At 32.8% G+C, this 22,217-nt stretch overlaps 1 protein-coding gene across 1 annotated transcript in view; it reads right to left on the bottom strand.

Moving 5' to 3' along the window:
• Positions 1-4,358: 4,358 nt before the first annotated feature.
• LOC124364357 (2',5'-phosphodiesterase 12-like) overlaps positions 4,359-22,217 on the bottom strand; it is a 64,712-nt gene continuing 46,853 nt past the window's right edge. Inside the window, exons 7-8 of the mRNA XM_046819755.1 lie at positions 6,632-6,783; positions 4,359-4,497 (exon numbers count right to left, since the gene is read on the bottom strand). Coding sequence (XP_046675711.1) covers positions 4,387-4,497; positions 6,632-6,783 — 263 coding nt within the window. The 3' untranslated portion in view covers positions 4,359-4,386. The remainder of the gene's footprint in view (positions 4,498-6,631; positions 6,784-22,217) is intronic.

Genomic DNA, 22,217 nt, shown 5'->3' with positions numbered 1-22,217 from the left:
ATTGGATTGTCTGGTTCGGATGCCCTACTTCTGGGAGTTTATTACCAGCCCTCCTAAGAATTGGACATCTGACTGACTTTGAGGATGTTCTCTTGCGCCTGATGCCGTGCTACGGTCGTTGTCCTAATCATGGTGACATGAACACTGATTTACTCATGAAAACACAGAACAATGATTACAAACAACTGACGACTATGTTTAACTGTTGCAACATGACTATTGTACCACTGGACGCTACACACCACACTGCTGAATCCCACACCCTCTTAGACATTATAGCAGTTAGCGATCTTAATGATATTGTTCACAAAGGGCAACTTCCAATCCCTGCAGTTTCAAATACACGATCTTATTTTCTGTGTGCTTTCCTATAAAACGCCTAAGCCTTTTTGAAAGATTCTTGAAATATAGGGATTTTAGGCGTTTGAATGAGGATGTCTTCCTAGAAGATGTACTTCAAGCAGCATGGCACTCTGTAGAAACTCAGTCGACCGTTAATGAAATGGTTGCCACATTAAACTCATTTGATTCTGTCACTCTTCAACAAGCATGCTCCAATTGTTAAAAAACGAGTGAATAAAAGGCGCAGTGCCTGCTTGGCTCACTCAAGAAATTTTAATTTAATGGCTCAACGAGACGCAGTCTACCGGAAAGCCAGGAGGACTGGTGATGCGGTGGCCATGGATCAGTATCGCCGACTCCGAAACAGGGTTAAGCAGAGCCTTCAAAATTCTAGATTGAGATACATCAATACGTTATTTGCTAATAAGAAACAGACTTCAACGATCATGTGGCGTAATGTGAAAAAGTTGGGCTTTGGCAAGCAGCCCTCTTCAGTCCCAGTCCAAGTTCCCTTGAATGATTTAAATGATTACTTTCTCTTAATTTCTCAACCAAATAATAATGTTGCTCTGCAAAATTACATAAACCAACTACAAAGTCTGCCCCCCACGGAGCATGCATATCCTCTATTCCAATTTAAGCCAGTGATGCAGTTGGATGTCCCGCATGTAAATCAACAGAATCAGTACCAATGCAACTGGTGCTGATGACATATCAATTCGACTGGTGAAACGTGTGTCTTGTTCGCTATACTTCCATCTCTTACTTTAATTTTTAATGAATCTTTGCGAACTGGTATTTTTCCTGATATATGGAAGGACTTCCCAAATCCGTCCACTAAACAAGATCCCATCACCTGCTTTTCCGCAAGACTACAGGCCTATCAGCATCTTGCCTGCTTTATCTAAAGGTCTTGAACGAATAGTGCATTGCCAAATTACTCAGTTTCTACAATCGCAAAATATTCTTAACATTTATCAGTCTGGATTTCAAACAGTATCACAGTACTGAAACTGTGTTATTGAGAATTACAGATGACATCGGTTTGCCATGGATCAAAGGCAGGTGCACTGTATTAGTACAGTTTGACTATTCTAAAGCTTTCGATACTGTTAATCACACTTTATTAGTAGAAAAATTGAGAGACATATAGGATTTTCCACGAGGTTCTTACATGGATGGGATCTTATCTAGGTGGAAGACAGCAGTGTGTGTTATGATTGATGACATTAGATCTGACTGGAAGCCTGTTACGTGTGGTGTTCCACAAGGATCCATTCTTGGCCCTTTACTTTTTTCACTATATGTTAACGATATAAAGCAAGGTACTGACACATACGAAGTTTCACTCTTATGCTGATGACTTACAGATATATGCTCACAGCAATGTTAGTAACATTAACCAAACTATTGAAAACATTAACTTGGACATTCAACAGATTGTACTTTGGGACTGAAAAAGCACGGACTGAAATTCAACACTCGGACAAAACTAAACCCATAATAATTGGGCATTTTAGACTTTTGAATACAGTTTGACTTTAACAATGTACGTGAAATATTGGTTAAACGGAGAGGCTGTGGCATACTGTAGTAGTGTCAGAAGTTTGGGATTGACAATTACGAAAAAGTTTGGACTGGACTGACTACGTTGTAGGTACCTGTAAAAAGATATTTGCAGCAGTTCATACGCTGAAAAGAATGCAACGATTTCTACCACACCACATAAATCTTTTACTGATTAAATCACTCGTATTTCCCCACTTTCCTCTACTGTTGTGCCGTGGTTAATGACATGACTGTGGTTTTGAATAATAGATAGCAGAAAACCCAAAATTATTGTTTACGATTTTTGTTTAATATAAAGCGAGATGAGCATATCTCACCTTATTATGTACTAATGTCAACGTTAAAATTGCAAGATCTAAGAGCTTTCCGAATCCTAATTTTACTTTTTTCTATCCTTAAAACCGGGTTTCCAAAATACTTTACAAACGATTTTGAGTTCATTGCTATTGGAGAAGGCGTAAGGAACACCCGCACTGGCTCGTCGACGTTGCGAATCCCCCACCACAGAACGACTGTCTTTAATAAATCATTTGTAGTGTCTGCTTGCCGTTTGTGGAATTCTCTTCCAGATCCTTTAAAATCTTTGGAGAGCCGGGATCGGTTTGCTTCGGCTGTTAAGTTGTATTTTTTGCAGCGGATGTCCGCGGCCGTGGTGCCCGAGGATCGCTAGTCATGGTTTGTTACAGACAGAATGAATGAATGTGTGAGTGTAAGTAAATAATTTTTATAAAAATAGAATGTTTTAATTGTAATGTTGTATATTTTGACTAAGTTTTTGTTTAAAATGTATCATTAATATTATTTTATAATCAAATATTAGTTTTATACACAGTATAAATTTAAGAGTGCAATCTTGTTTTTTTTTTGTTAAGTGATTTGTTGTTAGTTTTAGAATTCATTAGCAAAATATTCATTTTATTTTATAAACGCTGTTGATTTAATTTTTATTTTGAAGATTACAAATGGCTTGTACTTACATTATACTAATAATCAGGTTAAGTGTAAGAAAGGACTATGTAGTCCTAAACTTCGCCTGAAAAAAATAAAGAGAATTTTCATTTCATTTCATACAGCGTGAATAAAAAGTCAGGAACCCACTCTCTATTTTGTTTTAAAGTTTATATAAGGAAATATCCTTTGGGTAGTTGTGGAATGTGGAAAGGAAGTTTCATTTGTTGATTTTGAAAATAATTGTGTCCCCCAAAACTGCGGAATTTGGTGTTAACTCAGAAATTTCAATTGTGAACTCCTCTTAAGTGACCCCTCATTTTGAAGAGCATCAAAACTTAAAGGATTGTGAAAACTAGAAATCGCTATATCTTTCCCATCAAAATAATAATTTTAATTAAAACTTTGACGACCTATTATTTTGTATGGGAAAGAGAGGTTCTTGAGAGGAACTTACATTAAATTTGTTTTAATTGCCTCCAAAATCCCGCATTTTTTGGGGACACAAGTTTTCAAAAACACCAAATGAAACTTTATTTCCAAATTCCACCACTATCTAAAGGATATCTCCTTATATAAACTTTAAAACAGAACAGAGGGGGGATCCTGACTTTTTATTCAATCTGCATAAGTCTAGCATAGTACAAACTGGCAATAATTGAAGTAGACTAATTAACTATAGTAATTCTCTCCCTTTGTTATCTTATCTAGAGCAAATCAGTTGATTTGAAGTATTGAATGTTAGCTTACCAGTCTAGGAAAGATAAACATGCTCCTTCTACCCTATGTAAATTCTTAAGTTACTCTTAAGTTTATTTACTTAATAGTTATTTTTATTATTATATATCATTGGAATCAAGACCAATTTTGGTGTTGATATTAAAATATTTGTTGTATTGACCCATCCCTAATGAAAATAGTAATAGTATTTTTCAGAATCATACTATATTGTTCTTTCTTAGCAAGAAATAGCAAAAAAAAAACCATTGTCAAGACCACAATTTTGGTAGGTATCAAGAATCTGAATTTAATTTTGTTTGGAATCAGCCCATCATTACTTTTAACAATAATATTCTAGATTGTTGAATCTCAATTGGACATGCAGTTCAATTACTCTTTGTTTATTTTAAAAAAACTCAAAAATGACTAGGCAATTACTCATTTTAAACAGTCCGGTTATGTCAATACAACACAACAGCAATTGTTTGTAACAGCTAAGTGGAACAATGAAAATAGAGACAGTAAAATAATGCTTAAACATGATTAACAAGATAAAAATAAACTAAATATCACAAAACGAGTAGCTTATAATGTTGAATAGCTGTGTATAAAATGTTACTGACATAAGGACAATAAGAAAGTCAGTAAAAACATAATTTCATACATACAAAATTAACTAAAATGTTAAAGTAACTTACTTTATATGAAGTCAATCAAAAAAATATTACAGTTAAAGACACAAAAATATGTGAGATATGGATAAAAAATTAAACAGTTTAAAAAAAATAACAACGTATATATTTTTTATCAGGGTAGCCAACATAAATCAGCGATAAGAGCTACATGATCTGATGGAAATACGACACTCGGAATGGCAGTGTGTTGTCGTAACTCCTCCTCGGATGGCAGAGGAACCACCTGCACAGACAAATGTAGCATTTATTAGTTGAATCTACAAACAAACAGCGTCAGATTTTAAATTCAATATCCATCAACTACAATTCTCTATGAGAATATTACTGATCTCATTAGAAATCAACCTTCACCTTGCCATGTACAACATCAGAAGATTTTTATTTTCACCAGATTTATTGAGTCAGTTGCCATTTGTCTTCTTGTTCAATTTTTAGTAATTGAACGTTGGGTTTAAAGCGTTGAATTTATGAACACATTTAGATAGCTAGCTCAAAGATAACTAATTACAATTACTTACATAACATTTTCAGTAGGTGTTCACAACAATATGGACAGCAGATTGCTTTTCAAATTTAGCAATTTTGACAAAAGTTTGCATTTAATATTAAAAAATTAAATGTTTCATTCCTGTCCTAGCAACAAATGATAAAACATTGTGTACCCATACATTGGCTGGTTTGGCAGGGGGTGGGAGAGGATAGAGATCTTGGTGAAATTGTGAAATCAGTACTGTTGTGTCAGTGCCTTCAGAAAGTAATACAGCGCAACAGAAGTAGTGCACTTACTATCAATAACTATACTGTCTATATTACAATTCCTTATCTGACTTTAACAATTTCCGGCCTATCCTGAGAACACTTATGCAGGATGTGACAGATTTCACTATAAAACTAATTTTATTTTAATTACAAAACAAAACACATCATTTGTTTTCAATTACTCAAAGAAAAAGTAGCGTAGTTGCATATGCTAGTATTTGTTGTGAATTACAGACCATTGACAGATGGTGTGCGTGAGGAGCATCTGCGCTTATAGTGCATATGCAGATGACCGAGATGCAGCAATGGTAGCCTGCATATGAACTGAGAGCATGTGTGCAGCTCCTCACACACTCATTCACTTGCATCCTAGCATCATAGTCTATCACTGGTTCAAAATTCACAGTGCACAAACACTAGCATATTTGACTTCAATTTTGTTCTTTTGTTTTTGGGTACTCCGAATCAAGTGAAACCTTTTTAAGTCAGTGAATACTTGTTAATTATTTCATGTAAATAAATGGCACCATCTTTGAGCTAGCTACTTTTTATCAAAACATAAATAGATTCACAAATACCACAAAAAAAGACTATTCACGAGTTAAAACTCTTTGATTTTGTATAGTAAAATGTTACATAAATCATTTCATGTATTTAGCACTAACTTCGTTTGTAAAAAAGTGAAAATATGAACATGTGGTTACATAGTACAAAATGTCAGATTTTGTCAGTATAGAGTTTGTTCAAAAATATGTGTTGTTTAAAACCATTTTTTATGAAAAATTTTACAAAAACGGAAGCGTAAAAGTTCTTTTTTTTCCCCTATACTGTCAGCTAAGAATATCACCTTTACAACATCTTTTTGTGTTTAAGGTGCTAAGGCTCTTCTATTTAAGAAGTGGTAATACAGGCACAATACATTTAATGTATAGAACGAGAAACTTAGTACAAAACTTTTTTAGAATTCTTTTAAATATGTTGGGCCGAAATACTTTAATCAACTGCCTTCTGAAGTTAAAGACTGTAGCACAGTAAAATTGTTTAGTATTAAGTTGAAAAAATGGTTATTTGAAAATAGTAATATCAGTTTCTTAAACAATAGTCTTGTATAATTATTTATTATTTGTTGGCTTATTTATTGGTTTCTCGTCGTTACATTTATTTTGTTAAACTGTAAATAGTATGTGTATTTATTTATTACCTCATTATTATATTATTTATTTGTATATGTGTATTATATTTATTTTTATATTTGTTGCTGTTAAATGTTTAATGTTCGTTTCCTTAATATAGTAACAAGACAAAGTTTTAATATCTAATCAATCAAAAGTACATTAGTCAAATAAGGCAATTTGTAATGATAAGATTAAGTACATTGATTAGCATGCGGCATGGAGTGAGCAGTCTATAAAGAAGAGTTTGGACTCTCGCTAATAAACATTATTTTTCTATTATTGCGCTGCCACACTACTGGATGAAGTGGCAGTGTATATTCCTAGAATGTAGATTGTTGCTGATCTGTATTTTTGTGGAGGAATAAGCTCATTATTTCATTTCATTATTTCATAGTAGGATTAACATTAGGACTGTGTACTCACAGCTTCAACCTTGAGTCGATCTGTCTGGTAGTAGATGTAATCTAGGCAATCTGCGAACCCGACAGTGAAGTTGGTGTACTTGGGTGTCCCGCAGGCACTCTGCATCTTGTACGGCTGGCTGAGGCTCAGTTCCTTCACCTCCTCCTCAGGTTCTAATTTTAAAAATAAATATTTATTACTTGTAAGTTATCCACAACTATTTTAAGATTGTTTCCTGATGAATCCTCTTCAGAAGACACAATTCTATGAGGGATTTCCTAAAAGTTATTAAATTAGATAGTGAACGGTTATAATAGTTATATGCATTTACATCTCTTGGCGATGCCAAGACCATGTTTCCCTCTAGAAAAAAGGTGTAAAGTTGCAACAATAATTGACAGACTGTAGTATTCCTCTTTATAAAACTCATAAAAAGTACTGATGATTTTAGAAATTAATAAAAAAGTCTTTAATTCTAATACCTTACCACTTCCATCAAATATACAATGCAGAAGTACTGATGATTTCGATTTTTGACACAAAATCATTGGCTTTCTTTGCTCATTAATTATTATGAACAGTCCTCTTAAATAATTGATGCTCACTAACAATGACCCATATGAATTAACTTTTCTCCATCAGCATAAACCTACATAGCTCAAAATAAACTTCTGATGCAGATTCATTTTTGTGAATGAAAAGAGAATACACTGCTAATACTACAACTAGAATCTCTATTGCAATTGGCTATAATAGGACAATTATCACAATACCAGCACACCCTTACAAAATAAACTGCTATAGGACTATCTTTTGTTACGCTTTAGGTTGAAAGGCAAAAATAGGGAAACTTATTTTTTTAATATCCCTCATATAAAACAATATACTTAATATGTAGTACAGTACACCCCCTTAGGTTGGACCAAAGCCAATCCAACATTGTGAAATCCACTGTACCTCTACAGACTCCAAGAACAGTAGGGTTACACAAAATAATAATGTGTATATGTACTATTGAAAACAGTTAGATCCAAGGAGTAAAAAAAAACCAGCTTTTTGTTAGCCTTTATGGTCTTTCTCACTATGGGAAAAGAGGCAAGTTGCTGACCCTGTACATCAACTCTAACCATGCCATTATTGTAGTGAATGACACATCATGGTTTTACTACTTCAATAACCTCACCCACACTGACAACTTGTTTAGCGACTGCCATTTCGATATCATTATGGACAATTAATTTTACAAGACTTTCATCAATTTCTTTCCACATTCTATATGAGCATAAATTTTGCTTCCAACTAAGACAACACAGGTCTTAATTTTCTGAATTTGTCATTGGGATTTGTAAACACATAATCCAGGAAGTACATATATCAGGAAATTTATCTAAATCTTTTCAATCTTTATTTATGTATGTCATTACTTATGAGAAGATTTTTGTCTCTATTATTATCTTGTGCTCCAATACATTTGATCAGAGAGCTTCCTTACCTGCCCTATTATCATGTATATATATATATATATATATATATATATATATATATATATATATATATATATATATATATATATTATCATCCCACATTCTTATCGGTAATATGTCTAACAAACCGCAGGCCATTAACAAACATACGTACAAAAACAGTAAGATTAACATTAATCTTCTCTCAGTGCTATATTGCTATAAGCTTGAAAAATGACATACTCCACCGTTTATGACATTACCATGAACAATTCACATCCCACATTCTTATTGGTAAAATGTCTAACAAACTGCAAGTCTTCAACTTTGACACATCTGAATTTAAAATTGACGTTAATTAATTCAATTTTCTCTTCTTTTTACCGTCCCCCATCGGCAATCCAAATTAACGCTCACACTCTTTTGGTCATGACTGAAAATTACGTACTATCATCTACATTGTACAAGGTGTTCAAAATATATTGAAGTTCATAAACTCACTTAAATTGTAAAAAAAAATAATTCGTATACAACATATTAATAAAAAATGACGTAGGTAAATCAGTTTTTATGGCCAGAAAAGGCAGTGCGTAATCTCGGGTTGCTGCCATGAAATTTGTAGACGGATTGTATTTGTATGAACTAAAGATGTGGAAAATGTTATAAGCTTTAATTTTGTACACGTGCAAATTTTCCGTAGGACCAACCCCTGTATGGGTGAATAACCCAAAATAGGTGAATAACCCAAACAATTTCCTATAATTAATTTTTCCGTTAATTGACTTTATTTATAAACCCTTTATTTCGCCATTGGTTGCTAATATGGTGTAGTAGCATACGCAGCCTAACTAATAAGTAAATACAAGTTACCTTGAGAAAGATTGCATCTGTAAATTTTAAATTTAGCATGGAACTTTATATCTAAATAGACACGATTGAGTTCTATGTATTAGTCCCTAAGCAATTTGGCAGAGCGTCCAAATGGGTGAGTAAAATCTTATATTCTGTCCGATTGTATGTGGGGCATCTCAATAACAAAATCAGCTAGAATCTTGAAATTATTCTCAAACCGAGTGAACTCAGCCATTTCTGCCTCGCATGTGTGCGAAGAGTGTCTCTTACTTTTATTCGTAGCAACCGATACATGTTTTCAAATAGAGTATGGATGAGTAAGTATTTTTTTCTAAAACACCGTAACAATTTTTAATTTTCGATTATACACGTGCACTATGTAATGTTTATGAAATGGAATTAAAAAACCTTTAAAGAATTTTACGCACAATGATTTTTAAACTACTCCACAAACAAGATAGGGTCTGTAATTATCTCGGGTAGCGCGGTGTTACTGGGGAGAGTATACGAGTAATCTCTTGTAAGAACCGAGCGCTGACAGCGAGAAGAGACGGGTTTAGGTAGCATCTCTTCTAGTGCAACGCGATTAAATACAAAGCTACTGCGTTCTGTAAGTTACACTACGTAGTCTTGTAATACATAATTATCTGGAGTAGCGCGGTGTTATTGGGGCGAGTATAATCTCTCGTAAGAACCGAGCGCTGACAGCGAGAAGAGACGGGTTTATGTAGCATCTCTTCTAGTGTAACGCGATTAAATACAAAGCCTCTGCGTTCTGTAATTTACACTACGTAGTCTTGTAATACATAATTATCTGGAGTAGCGCAGTGTTATTGGGGCAAGTATAATCTCTTGTAAGAACCGAGCTCTGACAGCGAGAAGAGACGGGTTTATGTAGCATCTCTTCTAGTGTAACGCGATTAAATACAAACCTGCAGTGTTCTGTAAGTTACACTACGTAGTCTTGTAATACATAATTATCTGGAGTAGCGCGGTGTTATTGGGGCGAGTATAATCTCTCGTAAGAACCAAGCGCTGACAGCGAGAAGAGACGGGTTTAGGTAGCATCTCTTCTAGTGTAACGCGATTAAATACAAACCTGCAGTGTTCTGTAAGTTACACTACGTAGTCTTGTAATACATAATTATCTGGAGTAGCGTGGTGTTATTGGGGCGAGTATAATCTCTCGTAAGAACCGAGCGCTGACAGCGAGAAGAGACGGGTTTATGTAGCATCTCTTCTAGTGTAACGCGATTAAATACAAAGCCTCTGCGTTTCTGTAATTTACACTACGTAGTCTTTTAATACATAATTATCTGGAGTAGCGCAGTGTTATTGGGGCAAGTATAATCTCTTGTAAGAACCGAGCTCTGACAGCGAGAAGAGACGGGTTTATGTAGCATCTCTTCTAGTGTAACGCGATTAAATACAAAGCTACTGCGTTCTGTAATTTACACTACGTAGCCTTGTAATACATAATTATCTACAGTAGCGCGGTGTTATTGGGGCGAGTATAATCTCTTGTAAGAACCGAGCTCTGACAGCGAGAAGAGACGGGTTTAGGTAGCATCTCTTCTAGTGTAACGCGATTAAATACAAAGCTACTGCGTTCTGTACGTTACACTACGTAGTCTTGTTATACCTGATTTGTAAGAAAATTGTTTCATAAATTAGCTAGGCGTTCATCTAATGAAACATTTACTTGTACTTAATTTTGTTTATGTTATAAAATCACGAAATATATTTTAAGTACAATAAAACTTGCTTTTTTCAATACGTTTTAATGTTTACATTACTGAATTAAGTTTTGATCTAATAAAAAACAGCTTAAATCCACTTATTTATAACTTTTCTGAAAATGTTGCATAGAATCTGTACTTGTTGCCATATTCTACTGTTGAAAAGAGAGACTTTATATTTTCGTGGGAGAGGGGTTTTGAGGATGAACTCCTCGAAATTTCAAAAAAATTAAGCTTAACATTGGTTTTAGCGCATTTTAACATAAAAATATCATGGATGGAATAAATTTATTTTCAAAACTTACGTTTATATTTCCCGTATTTTAGGTAGTAGGTTATTAGGCCTACTTGTTTTCATCTTTAAATAGTGCAAGTTACATAAAACAATATAAAAAGGGGACATACCAAATTTATAAAACAATATGCATGTATTTATAATATAAAAACAATATATTGCAAAGACTTTTGAGAGAAATAAATCAGCCCGGTTTACAAACACTTCTTAATGAAGTAAAAACTTATAAACAACCGCTTTATGAGATTCGAATATTTGCTTACTAGCTTCATTTGTTTATAAATAGCATAAGCAAGAGTAGAAAAATGTGAAATTCAAATATAATGTTTAATAAGCTATTTTAATACTTTTATCAGTAGCAACTAATCTCTATATATAAAAGCCAGCGTCCCCAATCACTCACTCAAAATGTTGTAATTTGGCTGAGATAAAAAATAAAAATAAAAATCGTTATGTAAAGTCGATTTTTACAGTGGTTGAAATGTTGGTGCAACCCCCCAGATGTACATCATTTTTGTTTTTCCATCTTTCCGAGGTCCGAAAGTTGAAATTTCACAAAATTGTGTTTCGTTACTCAAATAGGAAAACGAAAGTGTTTTCATGAATTCTTTTCAGTCTATAGGGTTGCGACTCTTAGAAAACTATATTTTTCATAGAAATAAATATGTTTCTTGTTCTAAAACCTTATAACTCTCCCAGTGCTCACTGTACTACTTTAAATTTTGGCGTATATTTCATATTTTACGGCCGTTCTTTAAAAAAACCTACAAAACATAAAATATCTATTGTTATTTGTTATTCTATTCTTAAGAACGCATATTATTAATTGATGTAGCTATATTTTATTATGTATATATTCAAAATGTTAACTCAATTCTTTCATTCGTAACACCAAAAATGTTTCCATTAAAACAGAAATTGAAACATTCAAAATAAATTAATGTACTGAGACATACACTACAGTCACCATTCAGTGAGACATTCAGACCAGTTCAAATAACCATTTTCGAAAAATGTAATCGATATACATTGAAAGGCCTAATCAGTTTTTGTTTTTAAATTTTGGATTCGTTAATATAGCCAACGAAAATTCCTAATACTGGAAGTTTTACGAAATACAAATAAATTTTGAATAGAATTTTGCAAGTTAGCGCATTCATGCACAATAATTTATACAGGAAGATAAGTGAGCGAATTACAAAATGACGTAAGGTTTGATCTGTAAAGCAGCTCTTCTATCAAGCAACTCTATCAAATCAGTATTAAAATACATCGTTTAATTTTATCGCTTCAGGGCTTATGTGTTCCCACAAACGCTCATATTCGCTAAGGGAATTCTAATAATTTGTACTGGTGTACCTCATATAAAAATGTAGCTTTATGTACAACTTTTAAATTTATAGAGTCAGCTAGTTTCCGAGATATCTTGACAGACAGATAGATAGATAGACAGAAAATAAATTTTCAGCCTCTCGAATTGGCTTAATGCTTAGAAAATTAAGAAATTACAGTACCAGATGAAGATATTTTTATGAATTACAGACAACATATTTTCATAAATAAAATAGTCAGCCTTGAAGCTATAATGCATATATGTGAGAAAACGCGTGAATAGAATTCCATTTGAGTCCTTTCACCCCGAAAAGGTACCTCAGGACGAACTATTGCGACTAATTTATTGTAACGACGGTAAAGGTAATCCGATAACAAACTACAGAGTCCAATCAGCAGTTGCCCTTGTTAGGTTGGAAGGGTAAAGGGCTCAGGGATGAGCACAACACACGTGCTTTAACAACAACCTTTGATTTCGAACTGCTTACAGGATCGAGTTTAAAGTTGGAATAACCTGCCATGCAGACTCGATAGTTTCTTAATATTTTGTATGAATACTTGTTGAACTTCATTTATTAAATTGGGTTATACTTAAAAAAACCCGTAAATACAACACAAATTTTGCAGAATCGTGCATTTCTTGGAATTAGTTGTAACATAAAACCTCGCATTAACTGCGTTAATACTTTCATGCATGTTGGAATCGCTCTTATATAATAAAAATTTTACCAGCAAAAAAATAAAAGAAAGACGGGTTTCATGCATGCGGTGTAAATTTAAGTAATGTTTAAGCACGCAGTACATGTAACTTTGTTTAACTTTGGATTTGAGTATCCATGAAGCTAGTATGAAGATTTAACATGTACACTATATGACCAGTGTTATGTTATAATCATATTTATATTATATTAACTACTACTAACTAACTGAAAATGACAAGTAGTTTTGAAAATGTAAAAGGAGACGTTAATATAAGTAATTAAAAGTGATTATTAATTTAATTGACGTGATTGAATTACGTCATGAAAACATACATTAAGACATACATAAGATATTTTGGATATTTATTTATTTATTTTTAATCCTGATATGTATTAGAGATACTGAATAAAGATTTGCATGTTATTGTTTTGTTTTAAACAACGCCAAAGCGACGTCTAAGAAGATAATTAAAACAAGACCACCATAATTATTAAATTTTTATAATATCTGAAATAAGAAATAAAACTAATTAGTAAATTGTTTGTAAACTGCTGATCGTACGAAATTTTTATGCTGAGATAAAAAATAAAAAGACATCCATAAATGCTTTACAAAGATAAAATAATAATAAATTAATTAATTAATAAAAAAAACTAATGTCTAAAGCTTACAAGATATGAAAGCTTAATAGGTAATCATATCTTGTAGACTTTTATAATTTGGATGAGATATAAATTTAATTGTATGACCTTTTTATCTAATTAAACTGATTTTATGGTTCAATGCTAGAGTGGTTTCATGATCGTATGATGTCGTGGTAGTATACTCGATCATACTCGATCGCATTGTTCCATGTTAGTATGGCTCTAAGACCGCATGGTTACACGATCACATGTTTACATGTAAAATGTCATGATCACGTGTTCCATGTCACTCGTAGTATAGTTCCATAATCGTGTTGCTCTATAATAGAACGATTTCTAGGCAATATTATTTCATGTTTGTTCCTTATTCATAGTTCCATGAACGTATTTTTCCGTAGTAGTATGAACTATTTTATTCCCTGATCGTATTGTTTTATATATAGTTTTTCTGTACTAAAACACTTAAGTTAGTTTATTGGGGATATTTTGTTCCTATTTTTGGGGGAACGGCATCAGTTAGCACTGTTAGGAGAGTTTTTAAACTGCATGAAAAGCCGTTAAAGTGTGCTGGGTAGTCATGACTGTTGTCGAGCAGTGTTCACCTTTTGACTTTGCCTTCTGCTTATATTTTCTCGATGCTCAAAACCTTCAAAGTCTGCCAACATATAATCGCCTGTATTCCACCAGAAACAGATACACTTATCAATCTGCATCACCACATCAACATATTCAAAAGGTCCATGTCATATGTTGGTCCCAAAATATTCAATGCTCTGCCGAATAGTTTGAAAACTTCTTCAACTGAGGCATCTTTAAAAACAATTTAAATAAGTACTTAATAAAAAATTATTTTTACTCTGTGGACTACCTGTTTAACGGAACTCCTTAGTCTAGGCCATTAAATAATGCGTAATTGTTTATCAATGTTAGTCTTAATGGCATTGTTTGTATGCTAGCAATCATTATTGTAGTTAATGGTATTTATAACATTTAATACTACTATATAAGACATATTTCTGATATTATATAGTAAAAAAATGTTATTACAATGTTCCATGTATGCAAGTCTTTAAAAAATATGATTTGACTTGAAATTTTGCATGCAACCTCAGCTAAGTCTGTTACGCAAATTGTAGTGTGGTGTACTCAACCTTGTACACAAAAGTAATATTTGTTTTCCAGTATTAAATATAACGTTAATGAACTTGTTTTGAATATCTACTTTACATGTGGAATCTGAGTTCCTTGTCGATGTTTTAAAGTCATTAAGGATGACATATAATACAAAAAGGTTGACAAAAGTGACTCTCTGCTATATTAAAATTGGGGTAAGCGAGTGAAGAGGGGTTAAATACGGCCTTCTTTCATACAACTCGTTTTATTAAATGTCAGCTCTGCTAACTTTTATCAATGAAACGCCACCAATTAGTTTTAACCTTAAGAAATTTAGGCCTAAAGGTCTCTTATAGTAAGGTATAAAATTGTAAAGCAGTAAAAAGACAAAGTTTATTTTACAGCAGCAACTACTATAGACGTGTATTTTAGATTTTTTTATCTATGAAGTAAATATTAGCACTTCATGTGGTAATTTCGGTTAAAGATAATTTTGACGCGATTAAGTCCATATACTTAGGGATACTTTGCATAATGTTTCGCCAATACTTTAAACAAGGTCAGATGCATGCCAGACTTCGGATCAGCGAGGGAGCTTTCGCGTTCACCCCCAGAGGAGAACAGACTCACTCGGAGAGCGACTTCCAAAGGACCGATGTTCACCGTTTTTACTTTATATATAGCTGTAGTAGAGGTGAAGTTTCCATACAACGTTCAACTTTCCAAGTTATTTAATTCCACAGATGCCGTATATACATATAACCATACGCAAAGACGGAAATATGCTTTCATCATCAAGTGGTGGGGGAAATTACGCAAAACGCTCTGTCAGTTAAACTTCGCAATGCCGACAGTATAGGGCTGAACCTACTTTTTACAATGAATAAATTAGCTTTAAATTTCCTTATACATCTTCTTAGTATAATATACGCATACCATGCAAAGCAGAAAGTAGCATATCATTGTATTGATCTTTAGTTCCATGCTACGTTTCAAAGTTCAAGATTCTAAGTTAAGGTTAAAAAGTGATAAATGTTTTTACATAATAGAGAACAAAGTGTGTTAATAGTAAGTTTTGAAATACCGTACAAAAATCCATGCAAAGTCCATCATATTTTTCATTAGTAATATTTGAATGTTGGCGGGAGAAGGGATTGATTTAGAATTGTGTATCTCTGAACTAATATCAAAACCGCCTATCACGAATTTTTGATCTAGAAATTGATCATCAGAACCAGCTGTATGTTAAATATCCAAGAATATACCTGTAAGTCAGACTTGTAAGAAACAACCCAAACATTGTCACTTCGCTTCTGAGTTTTGATATTTACTAGAATGGGTCATTAGAAATAGCTGTATGTTAAGTGACCAAGAATATACCTGTAAGTGGGAATTAGTGGGAATTTAGTGGGAATTATTGGGAAATTAGTGGGAAAAAGTGGGAATACTTGTAAGAAAGAACCCAAAAATTGTCAATTTGTTGCTAGGTTTTGAGATTTATTTCTTGCATTTCTTGATAATTAGCAATAAATGTGTTTCAATACGTTGAATTATGTAATTTAATTTTCCCTGCGGATTAATTTTTAAATTATATTTACAACATTAAAATAACTCAAGAGGTTCACACTGGAATTCTTAATTTTGAACATACTTTAATTAATGCCATAAATTATTAAGAGTGACTGTCATTTAATAAACTTTATTACGTTAGAGTACTTAATATAAATTGTTATATTAGTTTTCAGTCGAATTATAATAGAATTTAGTTATAATTCAAACTAAAATGCTAATAATCTTTTCATGATGAGATATTTTAAATTACATTTTGCCTACACAAGAAACACATTTTCGTTAAGTTTCTTTTTGCTGATAAAAGGGCTTCAAACTTTTATAAAATCTGTTTAAAATATAATGATACGTACTAGAAAATAGTTCAGTGTTATCAACCATGTTTAAAACCAAATAAGGTCCAATAAGAGATTATATTAATTTGTTTATGATACAAGAAGGAAAAGGGAACAGTAAAGTGTTCTTAGCGTTGAACCGCAATTTAAAAACATTGTCTTGGCAGAATTACTCGGATGGAGCAGAAAAGCTTGTTAAGGAAGGTGAAATGTTTCTTCTACAGCTTTCTCTCCAGTTGACTTTCAAGGTAAAATCTTTAAGTTCTCTCTATCTGTCCTGTTTTTGTTTTGTTTTTTGTGTGTACATATACAAGATTCAGTTAATTGTAAAACAACTTCCTAAACGACCAGATAATTACGGTAAATGTGCATATCAGTTCATAAAATACGAAAAAAGAAAAACAGTTGCAACATTAGAAAAAAAATTGAAAGACTGAAGTTTGTTATTTTTTCGAGAACATTACTGGTTATAAAAGAACAAGAATTGACACATAAAGTAATATAAGTTGTATATTTAGTCCTAAGATGAAATAATGTTCAATTTTATAATTTTTGTGTTGCAAAATAGAATTAAAATCAATTTTTAAAATCAGAACACCATAGGAAATAAATATTTATATAATCTGATATTAAAAAAATATACTTAATCAAATAATTCAATTTTGGGTCGCGAAATAAGCTCATTTCAGTAATTGAGTTTAACTACATATGTGTAGTTTTTTCCTTTTTTGAAATTCTTTCTACCAAAATTAATATGGTATTTTTTTACAATAATACAAGCTGATTGCGTATTACATATAGTTGATTGCAAGCTGATCACTTTAAAATTCAAGACAATGGTAAGTATAGTAGAGAATTTATAGCATGACCGGTGACTTCGAGATGCGCCGTAGGCAAAGACGGAACTAAAGTGGTGGGGGGTGGAACGGCTCAGTCTCTTGCCGTATTTAGCCTTGTGAACTTCGGTCTCCAGTCTTCTATACGTGCCGCCCAAAAAACATTCGCTTGTGCCAATTCACGAGTTGTAATACTATTTGTGAATTAATTGCGTTGTGCTCATTACGTTTTAAGTAAAGAGTTTGAGATGGATGATAATGTAAAAAGTAAAATTGGAGGTAGAAAGGTTATACACGGCCAAGCAAGAGAAGTGCTTCCCATTTTATGAAACGGGAAGCAGAAACCAACATACTTATAAATTTGAAGAAAGTTCAACAGCGTGTCGTAGAGGCAACTGGAATTTCTGAAAGTACGCTGAGACGAATTTTGAAGGAGGAAAAAAAATAAGTCCCAATTGGCAATTCTTTTAGTACGCCCAACAAAGTAAGAAAACGCAAACATACTAAAAGTAATCTGGACAATTTTGATTTAGGTGTAGTTCGAAGAACAATAAATAATTTTAATCGACAACGGGGTTTTGTTATGTTAACTATTGCGTGTGGATCGTTGGCGTTATTGTTATTTTAAGTATACATAATTAAATTAACTTGATACAAGTTGGTAGATAAAACTGAGTTTTTTCTTATTCTACTGTGTTTATTGACAAATTAGTTTAACCAGTTTTATATTAATTTTTAATTTAGCAGCTAGGCTATGTCAGTTGAAAATTTTGTAGTGTATAATTGTATCTACTATCGTAAATCCTGAAGCTTACACGGTTAGTATATGATAAATTGAATTTTAATGGCTATAAAGCGTAACAATTACAATTCTGAACTGTTGTCGTCGTTGGAGATCAAGAATAATGTAAATTCCTACTCTTTCCCAATTTATGAGAACCCTTTCTTACCACCAGGTATCTCTACTGCGAACTCATTAAGACGGGTGAGCTATGAACACAATTTCGGCAGAACATAGTCATTGTTAAGATCACGTACATCCAGTCCCAATATTTCTCCTATAGTCCCAATATTTCTCCAAAGGTCTCCTATACTAAATTGCTCATCATAAAAGACCACCGTGGTAAGAACATAAGGGTCTAGAAATGTTGGCAAACACTACAATATTCGGCTCCCGCCACCACTATGAGCCGGGAGCCGAAAACTCTCAGTAGGGTTAGTAGCACCGTATTCCCACCCCTACTTTAGATTGTGCCCCCACGCGCTCAACTCCTCCACTCCTCACGCGCATCCCACCGGTCATGCTATAACTTCCCTAGAGTACTGTATTACTTGTGTGTGTGTGGGTGGGTGTGTGTGTGTGTGTTATATAACTATACGATTTAGATAAGTGAATTAACTATATTTAACCTAGGTTTATGTTTATTAAAGTTATTTACTTTTCTGACCATACTTACCTAACCGGCAGGCATGTGCAACCAATACTTATTGGTCAAAAGTAGTGTCATTCATTTATTTATGGGGCTATGTAATTGGTGAAATACCCCAAAATATTCACGTATATAAGTGTTTGATTTATGTTTATTAAAGTTATTTACTTTTCTGACCATACTTACCTAACCGGCAGGCATGTGCAACCAATACTTATTGGTCAAAAGTAGTGTCATTCATTTATTTATGGGGCTATGTAATTGGTGAAAATACCCCGAAAGATTCACGTATATAAGTGTTTGATTGCTAACAGATCATTAATTGTTGGCCAAGCAATGTTTAAGGGGAAAATGGGTTGTTTTAAGCTTTTTATACGCAATCTACCAAGATAAGAGGTTAGCTTTTTCCTCATTACAAAATAGTTTGTGTTTTTAATTATTATTTTACGTGATTCAAAACAATTTTGTTTTACATTAAAAATGTGTTTGAAGCCCTTATCTATCTCCTTATTATTTTGTAAAGAAAGCAATCATTAAAAATAAAATAAATTCATTAAAAACGCTAAAATAGAGCGGTAACTATTTATTTACTTAGCATACTTAAGATGCTGATTCGGTCAAAAAATAGTTCCAACAGCGTAATTTGTAAACCGTGATTATTAGTTGTAAAGTGATTTTATATTAACTTTTAGATTTCATGGAGTATTATAATTACTTTTTATAAAACTTTCAGCAATGAACAAGTTTACAAAAACAGTAAAACAATTTTTATTCTCTAGTAAATTTCTTAAATATAGTTGACAGCTTTTAAAATCAATATTCCACTATCTTCCAGCATTTTAGTTTCTGTACAAACTACATCATTTTTCAATATTAATATTGTTTTGGTCCTGGATTACATTTTATAGATATGTTGTATTGTATACTATAGTTAACTGTACTCAAATAATTTAATTAGTAAAGTAAGCTGTAAAACTACTTATACTATTTTATAGATAATAAAAGTGTTTTTTTATTTCAAGCAGATTATATTTTTGTACTCAGTTCCAAATTTAAAGAAACGTATTTCAATGATACGCTGGAACCTTAGCTTTCTTCCCATTGTACAACTCTGGCTTACTCCAACAATGCCCTATAGAGATCTTCACCCCATCATTCAGTGCGTCCCTCCCTCTACAAGTGGCCAACATTTACACACAGTAATCTTGACATACTCCAGGTGTAGTAACTAGGGGTAAATACTATTGGGTAATCTTTTATTCGTTTTGGCCATAAAGATCTATTATGGGCGTTTTATCAGCTAACTTTGTGTAATCTGGGTTTAGTAGTATTTTCTGTCGAGAGTTTTCATGTTGCCATCATTCACAGATTTACTATTAAAAATTAATTAATATTTCATATTTGAATTTACACTGTGAAAGTGAAAATTACAAGGAACTATATAGCCTGTGTTACATTTTAACCATTTATGTTACATTCTTTCTTAGTAAACACCGTTTACATAAACCCCTTTATTTTTACATTAAAACCATGTATTTCTAAAATATTTCAGTGAATATGCCTGACATATATTTATACTCGCCTGGAAATCATACATAACCCTGGTCGCCTCAGAGTGTCGTTATTATTCTCTGATGATACGAAATGAGTTCAATGAGCGAGATAAAAATAGTAAGATAGATAATCAACAAACCAGGATTCATTGTTTAAAGTTGTGTTATTGACAACAGAGCGTTTAAAAAGATAACAGGATTCTGGATATTTGCCACCGTTATGTATTACAAAGTGTAGAACACGACATTTTGAGAATAAAACAAATATCTAGACATTTTAACTGTCTAGATATTTTTGTGACTTATTTAATGGACATTTAGTAATTGGTAAGCTTTGTAAGAGCGTTTTAGCGTTTGAAAAAACTCCAAAGGCATGTGGATGCGAATGAGATACAACTTGTACCTCATTAAAAAAAACGAAGCAACAAGTCTTTGATAAAGAAAGATATAGAATTAGCGTGTTTAAGTTTAACAATGATTAATAGAGATTAAGATCTATCATCTTGTCTTATCTAGCTCGTTCTCGTTTAAATACTCTAGTTTATATAACCTAAGGATTATGATGAATTAATTTGACTATGATAGATGCGGGATGATTAAGGATGATTCGCATTTTATTGCAAATACAAATGGAAATGAAGGGAAAAGGGATGCAAATGTCAGAGGAATCGTAGGAATCAAAGAATTCTTCTAGCACTTGTTGTTTAGCTAATAACCACAATCTGGTTTTTCTTGAAAGCGATGGATAACTGATTTCTAAGTAACAAATTGATCTAAAAAAAACTAAAAAAACATCGGTATTTATTGTGTTATAAATTTATGACATAATTTGCTAATTAAAAAAAGTCCGTGAAAACACATTGGTTAGTAGAGTGAAACGCCGCCAACCGCATCAGAATACGACGATCCAGTCAGAAATGGCAGCGCATAATGTACTTCACAATGTGTACCTAAAACAACCCGCCATTTCTGATTGGATAAACCTTTCGAGTTGCGGTTTGCGGCATTCAACTCTACTAAGTGAGCTCTTTCAAATGAGGTATCACTCGACCCATGCTTCAATTTAAGCTTTCCATGTTTTCCTCTGTGGGCCGTCCCCCCATGGTTGGCATGTCATGGTAATAGCAAGGAAAAATAGTTTACATAGCCATATGACACTGTGCAAAGTTTATAGATGTTATCTCCTATGGTTTTTAAAATATTAAGCCGTACCCATACTTTTCAAACACCCTGTATATTCACAGCCCGTTATAAGAAGTAGTCACTTCTGTCGGTCAGTCCCGCGACTGCCTATCCAATTTTTATTTACAAAAGATTAATCCTAATCGTTTTATAGTACCAGCCATTAAATAAAAAAATATATCCAAAACTTGTCGTGACTATCCTTCAATATTTCACTAGACAATTTACGAGAAATCTGCCCTTCTTCTGACTGAGAGAATTACATTTTATAGTTGTCACATATGAATAATAAAACTTTTTTACATGATATTCCAAGGCTTTTTTCACTGTCTCTGTGTATAGGGTAACAAAATAAAATTTATTTTTTTACTAAACTAATTAAGCAATTTAAAATTTTACTTATTAACTATTGAGAAAAACAGGAATCACTTCATGTTTTTGAAATAATTCACTTTTATGTTTGATAGTAGGCTACCCTTTACTTAACTAGCAAACTTTAACTCAGTAAAGCTGGTTGTAGCTGTTGATGACACTGTTATCAGTAGAAGGATCAGCAGACTCA

The sequence above is a fragment of the Homalodisca vitripennis genome, chromosome 6 (genome assembly GCF_021130785.1).
Source record: "Homalodisca vitripennis isolate AUS2020 chromosome 6, UT_GWSS_2.1, whole genome shotgun sequence".
Lineage (NCBI taxonomy): Eukaryota > Metazoa > Arthropoda > Insecta > Hemiptera > Cicadellidae > Homalodisca > Homalodisca vitripennis.
Note: the sequence above shows the minus strand (reverse complement) of the source record. Positions and strands in the feature narration are given on the sequence as shown.